The 13,336-nt window shown below is 43.7% G+C and overlaps 1 protein-coding gene across 1 annotated transcript in view; it reads left to right on the top strand.

The window, feature by feature from the left end:
* Positions 1 to 282: 282 nt before the first annotated feature.
* Positions 283 to 13,336, top strand: part of LOC142771413 (uncharacterized) — a 49,040-nt gene continuing 35,986 nt past the window's right edge. The window contains exon 1 of the mRNA XM_075872894.1: positions 283 to 423. Coding sequence (XP_075729009.1) covers positions 316 to 423 — 108 coding nt within the window. The 5' untranslated portion in view covers positions 283 to 315. The remainder of the gene's footprint in view (positions 424 to 13,336) is intronic.

The raw sequence follows: 13,336 nt of genomic DNA, 5'->3' as shown, positions 1-13,336 counted from the left end.
CAGTGCTGCTGCTGCAGCAAGTACTTCGGCAGAAGAACCCAAGCCCCTTTCAAATGGCATATTCCTCCATTGTCTAAACGGTGGTTATGTGCTGAGATTTTTGAATACACATATAGTAGTAGAGCCATTTTATTTAACAATGATACTTCTACAAATGCTTAATGCCTATCCAAAGGAACAATGTGGTCAAAACAATAGCATAGATGCTCTTCCCATTGATACCTAATGAACAGAATAGTAGCGTGGCCATTATGCCCTGAACGCTCCGTCGGTCGGAATAAGCTTCGTGCGTTACGTGCAGTTAACAGAAGCAGAATGCGAAGAGAGGTTGTCATTGCCATATTGACCCTTTCTGCCATCGATTTTATGTTTGCGATGCTTACGAACTCCGTAGCGCATCTGGTACCTTTGAGTGTCAAACAGGTGAGCAATAATTTGTGTTGTTTGTCTCGCCTAAATTCGTTTAACCCTTAAACACTCTCTAATGCAATCAGAAATTGACATTAGGATTTTTTAATTTATTAGTCTCAGCTGTACGTGGTCCAATTTGGTTCCTAATTAATGCAAAGATTTATATTCTGGCTCTACCAGAATTCTGAAAACCCCAGGATTCAAAACAATTTATTTCAAAGCAATGCGGAAGCCTCGAGGATGCTTAAGCATTATTTTCAAGAAATGAGCCGTGCAGCGTAGATGCGCCTAACACTGATCACCTTCGCATTCAAGTGCCATGCTTCGCATCTCAGTCAAAAGAATATCCACGAGACGATGAAGGAAGCGTCCGTACCGGTACAATTGGACAATTGAATCATTTCATTGCGCGAGAAAACGACCTTTTTTAACTTTTCTCTAAAAAAAGTTTTTCCCAAAGCAATAGGTGCTCCGCGCACAGAAGGAAACCAAGCTAAACATAATGAAACGTTCTTTTAGCTATATAGGTTGTAGAGCCATAACTATACAGTCGATCGCACAAAAGTTGGAAAGTGTGCAATATTTTGTCGCCACCACATGAGCAGAACACTGAAAAAAACAATGTAGGTAAAACATTGAAAACGAAGAAAGTTAAGGGTATACGTTTTGGAGACAACTAACCTAAAAATAGTACAAGAACAATAAGTGCTCTCCATATTGATGCTTTTTACAAAGACAAAAACTCAGAACAGTGCTGCGTTTAATTCCTGAAGCCATGTTGTAAAGAAGTTTGTAATTTTTCGTGTAATCCCCGTGCGCTCGTGCACATTTTACACAAATTTATGCTTTTTACAAGATTATCCTGCTGGTGTTCCAACGTAGAGGAATATCAGCAGCGTGAACCTTGCTATAAGAATCAGATGTCCTATGCACTTTTCAAATTTGTCTGGCGCCACCTATTTTCATGAACCACCTCCCTCTGCCAAGGCTGGTGATCCAAAATACGTATACAATGGTATATACTGTTATTATTTAGATGTTAGTGAAAGGAAAAAAAGAAATTGCACGCTATCCGAAAACGTCTATCTCCGCTTCGTAATATTGTATCGAGGTGAGCTCCGAGAAGCCTTCTCGTTGAAAAGAGAAGCTTTGCTGCCAGTGTTAGCCCATTGTACCCTAGCGACGTGCTTACCAGAGTAGATACATGATTGCGAACAGAGGCCAGAAGGTTCACACGTGTGGTGGAAAAGACCACTTGATGACGGGAAGGACGCCATCCTCTAAATGGTCTCGGATGTCTGAGGCCTACAGGAAGTATTCTTGTTCTCAGAGCTTCGGTATCAAAATAGGAAAGGTTCTCATTTTGCGACAAAAACGTTGGGGGTCCGTCAGGCTAAAAGCAGCATCATACAACTTGAATGTGCCTGAAGGCCATCACACGGCAGCAGTAACATAAAACTAGCTTACATAATTGTTTTCAGTAAACATCCCGAAAAAGGAAAAAAATCACCAATTTAATTTGAAAAAAAAAGGAACATATTGAATAACACTTTCAAACATAATATTTATAATAATACAAATGTAATGCATTTAAAATCAGGAATTGTAATGCATTGTTATACATAAAAAACAATCGGCATTAACACACAAAAAATGACTAGTATAAACATAGTTGCGACGCTCAATGAGATAATAAAATGCTTATGGAAACACTGAGAAAGAAAGACATTAAAAACATAAAAGATGCGAAACTATAAAAACAGTTTTTATCCCTTCAATCGTACTTGCAAAAGTATTCTTGAATTCGTTTGCGCGTCAAAAGATTCAGAAAAGTTCTTTTCTTTCCAATTTATCTAGTAGCGATGGTAGGCTATGCCTCAGACATTGCACTAGGTGCTTTGTGCGCCTGCATAGTACGGACCACATGCCGTGGCTAAGAATGCGAGAGTCACTATTTTTATATTCAAGCCGTGACGTATATTGTAAGAAGCATTTGATATTGTCGGTGCCGAAACAAAATTATTATAGAAGTCGTTATTTGTAGAGAATTTTCACACCGAATATCTTATGTTTTTCAAAAATTTGCACAGTGGAATAAAAGATAGGTACATTTGCTGTTTGTCGAAGCTCGCGTTTTGTAAGTTGAAGTGTGAGAATTTCGCCTTCTGTGGTTGCGGCGCACACAAGCGCACAACAGTTAAGATACAGTTAAAGTAGGGAGTAATATATCTGCAATTTTACCCTCTCCGAAAAACAATGTCAATAGTGAGATAGCACACCAGCGACCGGTGACAGTGATATTGCAATTACTTCAACGTGATCGGTCTAATTCATATCTTCTGAAAACGTAACACCTAGTCATTTGTATTTCATCGAAATTTCAATTGGAGCATCATACAAAAATAATTCTTCACGGAAACATGGATGTGTCTCTCTGGCCCTAAATAATATGGAATTTCATTTTGAGCTGTTGATTTTTACCACACTATTACGAGACAATGGCAACAGTTTAGAAAGAACATTGCGAGATTTGTGTAGCACATCATCATGTTGATGGCCAGAGGCAAACAAACTTGTATCGTCAGCATATAGCACAACAGGTGTATCTCTAACAATTTGAACGATATCAATTACATAAACATTAATTAGTTTTGGTCCCGATACGCTACTTTGGCGTACACTCATTTTATTTCACGATGTGAGAAGCAGAACTTTGCAACAGCAACGCACTGAGTCTGCCCAGAAAGGGACGACCAAAACATTAAGTTTAAAAAGCCACGGATACCATGGTGGTCTAGCTTTCTGAAAAATTTCATGATTTATTCGATCGATTGCCTTGCTGTAGTCAACATATATTTCTAACATTAGTTTACGCGCGTCTATGGTAATAGTTATTGTTGCCTTCTGAACTAACGCCACTGCTGTCTACCTCCCTGTGCGGAACCCGTACTGACAGTTAAAAAGAATGTCATTCTTAAAAAAAACTGGTGATTAGGGCAGAAACCACCTTTTATAAACCTTTAGAAAAAAGCAGACGGAATATAAATTGGCCTTTAGTTCCCTAAAACAATTCGATTGCTACGTTTAAAAATCACTGAGTCCCTGGATTTCTTTATCACACTTGGAAAATGGCCAGTTTCTAGAACAAGAATAAAGACAATTGCAGGTGAATTGCGATAACGTCAAATACAAAATATGTTATTTTGATTTGAACACCAACTGCATCAATAGACTTGCCGTTTTTTTGGCTTAAAAAGTACGAAAAAACTCGGTGTCATCAGACCCTTTGAGAAAACTACTATGCGTACTTCTAATACACCAGTGCCACTGGCAACACTATCTGATGACGTCATTTTGATCACGAAATAATCATTGCAGCATTCTGTCCAAGCGGCACCAGTCACTTTTTCATTATTTATGGTGACTTCACAAATAAGTTGTTTTACATTTTTTGGGACTAAGGCGTCATTCATATTTTTCAAAATTTAAAAGACGATAGTCTTTTTTGGGGGCCTTCAACGTAAAAACTTTGGTCTGTCTGTCTGGCTGTCTGTCTGTCTGTCTGTCTGTCTGTGTGTCTGTGTGTCTGTCTGTTCATTCCTAACGGCACCGGGTACTTAAAATGGCCGACCCCATTCGCAGCACCCACACTTGTTGGTCAAGCTTCAGTGTTCATACTTGTGCGATTGTCAAATGAAAAACAATAAATGCGCACGTTTGGGGCACCTTAACAACACGTATATATTTTGCGTGTGCGTCTTTTACTAGAAAAGGCATACATAAACAATTTCAAGGACCACATCGCTTATCACGCTGTGCTGACCATGCAACGCTTGCACAAAAACGCGAGTGTTTCTAACGCTTTGCTTAGACGAGAGGGTGGTGGCCCCTACCCGTCGCCTTGTGTTCTACACCTTATCACCTCTGAGACGGGCGCGCACACCCATCTTAGAGCCACGCGCTTCATTTTCCAAGAAAACTGCCAGATGGCGCTCATGTCCCACGTGTCACGTGACTTGATGCACTCGTTCGCCTCCACTGCATGCTCGAGGCACTGTAACGCAGTGCCTCCCAAATACCATTCACCGTTTTTCTTGCGCAGAACACCAAATAAATGTTTTGTTCACTCTCTCCACATGCAACACTATCATTTTTCGACAACATTTGAAGATTAACATGTAGATACGAGGCCAATATTTTTTCTGAATTTGTCCTCTGCACCGATCAAAAATAGTTTCGTGATAGTGTGCTTCAGCTTTTCGCAGTTCCTTGTTTATTGCATTTCGCAACTTCTTGAATGCAGTGTGATTACTCACATCAAGCGTTTGTAAAAGGCTATTATACAACCTGTTTTCTTTATTTTCCATGTTAACAGGTCTAGGCTGTGCCCAAGGCTTTTTAATACGTTTGTTCACCTTGCCTGTTTTGAGGGAAAACAGAAAATTGTAGAGACAAGTTAAATTGACAGGAACTAGCCATATTCTTCACTAGCATCTTTTTTGTCATATAATAAGGACCGGTCTGTGCGCAATAGAAGGGCGTGAAAGTGTTCGATATTTTTTGATAGACATCTATAACTTAAAGTGGTATCGGGTAAGCATTTTTTATGAACATGAAGTGAGCATGTTACTTACATTGGGAAATAGTCACAATATCAAAGCTCGTATCACATCTTGACGCTAAGGTGTTGTCATCGAGGTTGTCTCTTATTCTCTCAACACACGTGTGGTTGCAATGTTGTTTCGAGCGGTGCCCGCATCCCGCGGAGCAGGTGCACACCCATGAGCACGTGACGATGCAGTCGTGGAAGCTGCAATAAATGTGGCCGTAAGTTTGATATAATCAGAGAAGTGAAAGTAAAGCTAATGAAAATTCGCTGAAAAGCTCGACTTCACACGTCATGGGGCGGACATTCTGAAAAATTAAAAGTTAAAAGAAGTTTTCCCCGATTTTGAAGAGCTCTGCAAAAAATAGTTGGAATGGATGTCTAGCAAATATAAACCCTCATCACAGGAGATTGCAAAGGTGACACAAAAATTTGATGTTTGAGTTCGAAGGATGTGTGAGTATGAGTGGCAAGGTCCATGAGTAAATCTGGGTGTGCACGTAAGTACTCATTAGTGTGAGTTTACGACATGGCGTTTTATTTCTGTTTTTGACCAGCATGTCCAAGCCATCATACGCAACATTACCTCCTGCTATGAGATCTCACTTTTGACGCCCTTCTTGCCATGCCATAGATGATACTCAAGTCGTTAGATTCACGACATGTGATTCCATTTATTTTTAAGGAACGATGCAGCGCTGCATGTTTGCCGTGCGCATATACATATATGTGCATTTTCCTAGAAATAAACACTCAACTGGTTTGCGCAGACGTCTTTGGAAATTGTCCTGTTGCCAAAGCAAGCTAAAAAAAACTGATTGCACAACTTCAGTGCTTAAACTAACGACTCGAGGTATTAGGTGCACGGGAAAAAACTTAACTTGCATAAATTGGCGAAAAAAAGCATTGATCACCAGTGCTGTAATTGATATAAGCAGGTAACGAAAGAGTACACAATCGTAGAGTACCTGCTTCAAGTGACACTACGGTCGCTGATTGGTATTGCTGATAAAGTATCAGTGACAAAACGAGTAGTAGAGACATAAGCCAGCCTGAAATATGCCTTTAATGCTACAAATCGCTACATTCCCAACTGAATTGACTTGAAATGCGGTATAATGATGTTGTAGAACTTATTCGAAACGGCACAATATATTCCCCGGTGGCACAGTACGCGTAAAAGCACTTAACCGTAAATAGGCAGTGCAGAAGAAAACATTTTTACGCATCAGGTACACATCACAAAAGCGCTTGTGACCAGTACCTAATAGAGCAACGTCTCAAGATTTCCGCAGATCCCAGCTTTTTTTGTAAACAATAATATATGAGGCAATGGGCAAGACACTTGTCATGGCATATTACTTTGGCAAGCGCTAGCTACAATCATTTGACTATACATAGCTAATAAATAATCAGTGTAATACGCAGTACTAGATACTCTTGGCGGCTACTGAGTGACGGATGACAAGAAGCTGTGCACAGCCCATCACTAGTAGCCTACAGTAGCTGCCTTTCCGCCTACCATACTCTTTGAGTCTTAATAGTAAGCGAACACTCTATACGTATCGTCAAATCACACTGGCCAGCAGTTCAACAATGCATCCTACCAGTGTAAGGGTATCTAGAGCACATAGTATTGAATTTTCTACATGGTGTTTTATATCTGTTTTTGACCAGCATGTCCTAGCCATCAAACGCAACATTACCGCCTGCTATGAGATCTCACTTTTGATGCCCTTCTTGCCATGCCATGAACGGTACTCAAGTCATTTGATTTATGACATGTGATGCCATCTATTTTCTAACGAACGATGCAGCGCTGCATGTTTGCCGTGTGCATATACATACTTGCGGTTGCTTATTACATACTACTTGACATACTTGACATTTGGCCAACTAACCCCAGTCGTTAGCCAGAATGGGATGTACCGTTCCATCTTTTTTTTTAGGGTAATCATGGCGTGGCGTTGTAGCAATCCGGCAGCGCTAGTACGCCAGGCGTGGCTTCGCATCGAAGCGTATCGCGTTGCATGTGAAGGACCTAGCGATAGATAATTGCCGTCCCCTGCTACGGCACTGGAGCACGTTACTATCTCATAGCCACAATCACCATAAAAACTCTTCAATTTGATGCGTGGAGGCACCGGATGCAATAGGCTTCTTCAGAGTCGTCAAGTTGAGACACTTTATTCTTTGGCTAGACCAAACTGTACATTTCTTGGCATACAACTTATGCTAGGTATTTCATGAGGTATATACCACGACATATACACCACCACATCTACCGTTTGTACAGGTAGGAACCGACCCTTTGGACCTCTTTCCACGAACATCTAATGACAATCTAAGGGTGGCAGCGTGTGTCCACAACGTGAACCACTACGCTCAAATGGCGGTCATGCCATGTTCATGTACTGCGTGAGCTGCAAGGTTTTTGCTCTGATTTATTGTTCTTCTGCATGGTTATCTGCAGGTTGTCACTAGTGACCACGGTCGTCTGTTTGCTTTGGACAATCTAGAAGAACTGGTTGATCTATGCATTTCGCAGTTCCACCACTCCAACACCTTAACGCCGTGACACAATTGGGTTCTTAGAACGCACGAACTGAACTCCAATATGCTGGTAACAGTTGCATCTTCTGACCGCAAAGACTGGTACAGTTCTCCCATCATCAATTATGCTCACAATACTGGAAAGCAGGAGACGAATGACAACAGTCCGTTTTCTCTCGTGTACGCTTGTCCACCACTAAGCTAAAGCGACACGATACTACTGTTAAACTTTCATAGTGAGCATTTCGTCGCAAAGATGCTCTGTATTGCCGAAGAAGCCCGGCAAAAGGATCAGCTTTGTACTGTGGCGTCCAGCATCGATCAAAGGAACGTTGACGACCAGCATCAGTCTGTGTCTACAGCAAATAAACCATTGTGTGACTTTGGACTCCACAACGCTTGCGTAACTTATTCAAAACGTTGTTACACCTATACATGGGCCCATCCGTCATTTTTGATTACTTGAGCGATTTGGCGTACGTAGCCACAGCTTGAAGTTAGCTGGTGGTCGTGCATGCCGGAACGACTTGGTAAATGTTGCCTGTGTCAAGCGGTTTCACCTGATGGACTCACAGTGATTTGAGCTGGCCCAGCGGGCTCCGTCTTGAAACCTGGAATGCAATGGGTAAGAGCCGACCAAGGAAAAGTTGATTCGGGCTGGCGCAGTCTACCGACGTCACCATTACCCAACAACACACCCTCGCGCTGGTAATAAACATCCGGCAGCCGTTGCCGTAGCATTATGTTTCTTCGAACAACATTTCTACGTCTTTGGCCGCATGTCGTAACGTTTGGCTATATAAATATAAACCATAGTCCCTCTGACTTCTTACCATACCATAAATTTTCACGAAATCTGCCAAATTCGTTTCTTATGTGAAGCATCTTATGGTCGAGCCAAGGAAGTTAGATATATATTTAACCTCCTTAAGCCTAGCTCTCTTCGGTGTGCAGCTTGACCACTTTTCCTGCACATGCGTTTCCCCTTCCCATCTTCCTCCTCCCCTACTTTAACACACTCTCTCTTCTCAACGCAGACTGAGGCAGGGCCTGCTAGAGAGAGAGAGAGAAAAAAATAACTCCATTGGGTTGAAAAAAAGAAGGGGTTTAAGAGCAAGATGGGGGCCCCATGTCCAAGGCTCCACTGGCTTGCGTTGCCTGCTGAACGTGGTCCAGGAGTGCTAGTTGCACCTCCGGGTCCGAGCTAGCGAGGAATGCCTCCCATTGCTCCAAAGAGTTTTCCATTCTATACATACGCTGTAAGCGATCGAGTTCATTTGGACATTAAGCACAACTCCACGAGTTATAGTAAAGAATCGGTGGCAAGTCGCGACACCACGGACAATCGCACCCATACAAAGTTGGATGAATTTTGTGCTGTCGTAATAAATTTATATAAACTCCCGTTTGAATTTATGGAGGTCTATGGCGTCTTCCCATTTAAGAGATTTGTGGGAGGCGCCATATTTCTGCCACGTGCAACGCTGGTGAGCAAGAAGCGTTCGCGGAGCCATCCAAGCCGGGTCATTTTCCTCCTCCTCGCGAAAGCCCGTTGTTGCTGGATGGTGGTAACAGCGAGAAAGGCTGCTGCTCCACTCGGTTTGTGAGCGCTCGAGCTATAGCGTCCGCCCTCTCATTATCCTCTAGGCCTACATGTCCCGGGCACCAGACCAGCCATTAGTGTTGCTCAATGCGCCGCCTAAAAATTTGCAAATGTTCAATGAGAGGCGACCTTTTGTGAATTGCCGGCACGCCTATTGTGAATATGAGAGTATGGTGATGTAAGTCTGGCCATCGTTGCGCTCTCGACTTTTAATCGCCAGTGCGATGGCGAAACACTCGGCCTTGGTGATCGATGTAGGGTACAGTGATGCGCTGGACGCCATGCTTCTCGTGTCACTACTTACCATTGTGACAACGCAGCGCTTCCATTTATACCTGGAAGCGTGAACGTAAAGCACGTTCTCAGTGCCTCTGACTAATTTTCTGATCCATTTTACACGCTTCTCTCGCCTTTCGTAATGCCGCTCCTTGGTCATTTTCCTGGGGATAGGGGCGATCGAAATATGCCGTCGGACTGGGTCTGGTATGTCTACGAGCTCTTCGTCCAAGTTCTGGGGTTGCGGTGGTATACCCACTCTCATCAGTATCTCTCTTCGCGACTTCGTCTGGCTGAGGTGGTTGCGCTGAGAGATCAATGTTGCTGCTTTCAGTTAAGCGTACGTATTATGCAGGCCGATCTCTAGAGGTCCGTGTGTTGGCGTGCTTATCGGTAAGCCTAATGCTGCCTTGTAAGCCCCTCTGATGATAGAATCCACTTGCTCTTCCTCTCTCTTGTTCAGCGTGTGTAAAGGCAAGCTGTATGTCAATTTGCTCATTACGAACCCCTGCACTAAACGGACAGTATCACTTTCTTTTATATCCTTTTTGTGGAAGGTGATTTTCTGAATAACCCTAGCCACTTGTTTAGTTGCCGATTCAAGAAGACCGATAGTGTGATTTGCCCTACCATTTCTTTGAACCCAGACCTCTTTTTGTATCAGGAGGAAAGTGTCCTGTGTTGAGAGACCACTGCGGAAGCCCAGCATGGTGGCCGGAAACAGCCCCCTGTCATCTGCAAAATCCTGAATTCTGGTGCGAATGACCCGTTCAAAAAGCTTCTACATACATGACGTAACTGTTATAGGTCTGAGCGCCTGCAGGGAGGGCTTTTTTCGTGTTTCGGAGTGGTTATAATTTTGGCGTCTTTCCATTCTTCAGGGACCTTCCCTTTGAGCCAATAGTGTTCATTGAACTGTTTTGTCAGGCCTTCGATGGCATTGTCACTAAGGTTTCTTATCATCGCATTCGTAATTTGGTCTTCACCGGGGGTCGTGTTCTTCTTGGCGGCCTGGGCTGCTGCAAAGACCGCCTCCTTTGTTATCGGCTCGTCTAGTTTCTCATTTCTAGCTCTGCTGTAACTCATGTGATTAGCTGAATTGCTTGGTGAATTATCGCGAATACATATCTCTTTGAAGGCTTTCACGAGGTCGTCGTCCATGCCCGGAAATGTTTCTGTGATTTTCTGCAGTGTTCTGCTTGTTGTGGATTTTGACTTGACTGGATCAAGAATATTTCTTAGGATGGACCAAGTTTTCGCGGTGCTCAGTGTGTTCTGAACTGAACTGCAAAACTTGACCCATACCTCGGTAGCCAATATGGTTGCATAGTCGTTTGCTTCCTGCAACAGCAGCGATCCAGCGAAGTAAAGTCCTATTCAGGTGTTGACGTTTCCATCGCTTTAGTAGGCAGCGCCTGCTCTCCCATAGGTGTAGCAGACGGCTGTCTACTGCTGGAGTCTCTACGGTTCTGGCTATTTTCTTCGTAGTGATTGCGTGTACCGACTTTATGTACTCCGACCATGCCCCTACTGAGTCCGGTACAGAGTCGGGTGAAGGATCTCGTTTCCTGAACTCAGTCCAATCTGTGATCGCCACTCCACCTATCAATCTGGGCACTTTTGGAGTCGATATGTAGAGGCGTATAATGTGATGGTCGCTTCCTAGACTTTCCTCCAGGTTTGTCCAGAATGCGTCTTTGAGGTTGAAGGTGAAAGTGAGGTCCGGGAATGTGTTTCTACATACGCTGTTGCCCACTCTCGTGGGCGTGATCGAGAGAGGTATTAAAGTCAGGCCCACCCTAGACGCAGCACGTTCGAGACGCCTTCCCTTCGGAGAGTCTTTTGGGTAACTTCATGTGGTGCTGGGTGTGTTAAAATCACTCAAAACAAATGGGCGGTCCTTGTTGCCTGTGATTTAAGCGTCTCAGCAAGAACCTCATTTAAGTCTTCGCCTTTGTCTTTTGAAGGACTGTATAGGTTCACTTTTATAGTCTTTGCTTTGCCTCTCTTTTGGAGGAATAAACTGTTAATTTGGCGATTGATCTGTAGCGTTCCTATGTATTCTCCTGTTGCCGCAACAATGTTGCTCACCAGCCTGGCTACGCGGGGATAATTTGGGTTGTGAAAAACATAATAACCCTGAAGCCTCACTATTCTGGCAATAATTTTGTTGCAAGCATATAACGTCGGGTTTAATTGGGGCCACATTGATATAACTCTGGAGTGCTGTGGCGCGTTTGTGAAAAATGCGGCAATTCCACTGCCAGATCTCTTAATTGTTCCACACTTTTCTGGTTATTTCTGGCCATGATGTATGGGTGCTTCCACGTTGTCGCGATTCCCCTTAGATTATTTGCTATTTGTAGTGGAGGTCTAGCGAGCGCGCTTGTTTATTGCCCTTTGCAAGCTGCTCACAGCGTTATTCACGTACTGCCTTTGAGTTTTCAATTCCTCGCCGACGGAAGATTTCATCTCAATCATGAAGTTGACTAGCAGCTTATTAACGTTAGCTATACTTTCCTTGTTTTTGTGTCACTGCGCCTGTATTTGCTGCGTTATTTGGTTATGGGTATTTACTGTCGTGCTTGAGGTAGGGGTGGTTGTAGCTGCGTACACCATCCCTTTCTCAACTTCAGCCGACGCCGCGCTGCTCCCCAAAGGGGTGGGTTTTATCGACTGTTGATATGTAGTTTTCTGACTACATCCTCCAGCTATTCCTGTCGGGTTTTGTGGTCGTAGTTTAGCCTCTAGCCATCTCTCTAATGAAGATATTGCTGCCTGTAAGGTATTTCGCTCTTCGGCCATTTGTTTGTTTAGCTGTATGACCTCTGCAGTCAATCTCTTGTTTTCTTCAAACATTTTTTTATATTGTGGATTCTCTGTTATAGGAGCATTGGAAGACACTGCCCCCGCGAAGCTCACCTGATTTATGTTTTCCGGCCGGTGGCTAGGGCATCTTATGATTCCTGGCAGGAACCCATCTCGGCCAGAGGTCTTCGATGCTTTCGTCGGTTCCTTAAGCTGAATCTCCCAGGGGCTGGAGGTGCCGTGTCAGTGTGATTTTGTCTGTCACTCCTTGAACAAGCTCTCGATCGCGACCTTGACTGGGATCTCGATCGGGATCGTGAACTTGACCTTGACTGTCGCTGTTCCTGGCTGTCCAAGCTAAACCATCAAGGCATGCCCAACCTTAGTGAAGGGAATTCTTTGGAATACTTGGCATCGCCGGTACATTCAGCTTTGCCAACCAAGACATTTAGCTGATCTGTCCTCAATTTCTTGGGAGGAGCGACGTTCTTAAGTTTTTTTGCACAGACTAACTCCTGTGGGGTGTTCACTGTCACAGATGACACAGTTGGGGATGCAGTCGTATTCTTGCATTGGTTCTCTTGCCCCACACTTAAGGCATACATTGACATATGGAGTTGGACAGACGTGTGTACGGTGTCCGGTTAGGAGGCATGTCTTGCACACCTGTACTGTTGGCTTGTATGGGTAGCATACTATCTCGACACTCATAATGTATACGCTTCTCGGTAGCACATTGCCAGTGAATGTGATAATCGCCGTTTTAGACGAGCCCAACATTCTTGCTCTCCCAATATTCACCCCTTGAGTCCGAACACGTAGGTTCTCCATTAGTTCATTTTGCGAAGTCCCGGCCGGTATTTCATGTACCATTTCCCGCAAGACGCCTTCGGGGTCGGCCACGTATGCATTGAAAGCGTGAATTTGTCCCCTGATCTTTATTTTACAGATACCTCGCAGCCTACTCGCTACCTTCATGCTTGGCGTAGATAGTATTACAATGTTCGACCCTGGGTGAACCCGCAACAGAAGTCATTGCCATAGAAACTTCGTTGTCAGGCATCTATCACAGCTCTGGA

This window comes from Rhipicephalus microplus, chromosome 9 (assembly GCF_043290135.1).
Source record: "Rhipicephalus microplus isolate Deutch F79 chromosome 9, USDA_Rmic, whole genome shotgun sequence".
NCBI classification, from domain to species: domain Eukaryota; kingdom Metazoa; phylum Arthropoda; class Arachnida; order Ixodida; family Ixodidae; genus Rhipicephalus; species Rhipicephalus microplus.
The sequence above is the reverse complement of the archived record's forward strand: the minus strand, read 5'-3'. Positions and strand labels throughout refer to the sequence as shown.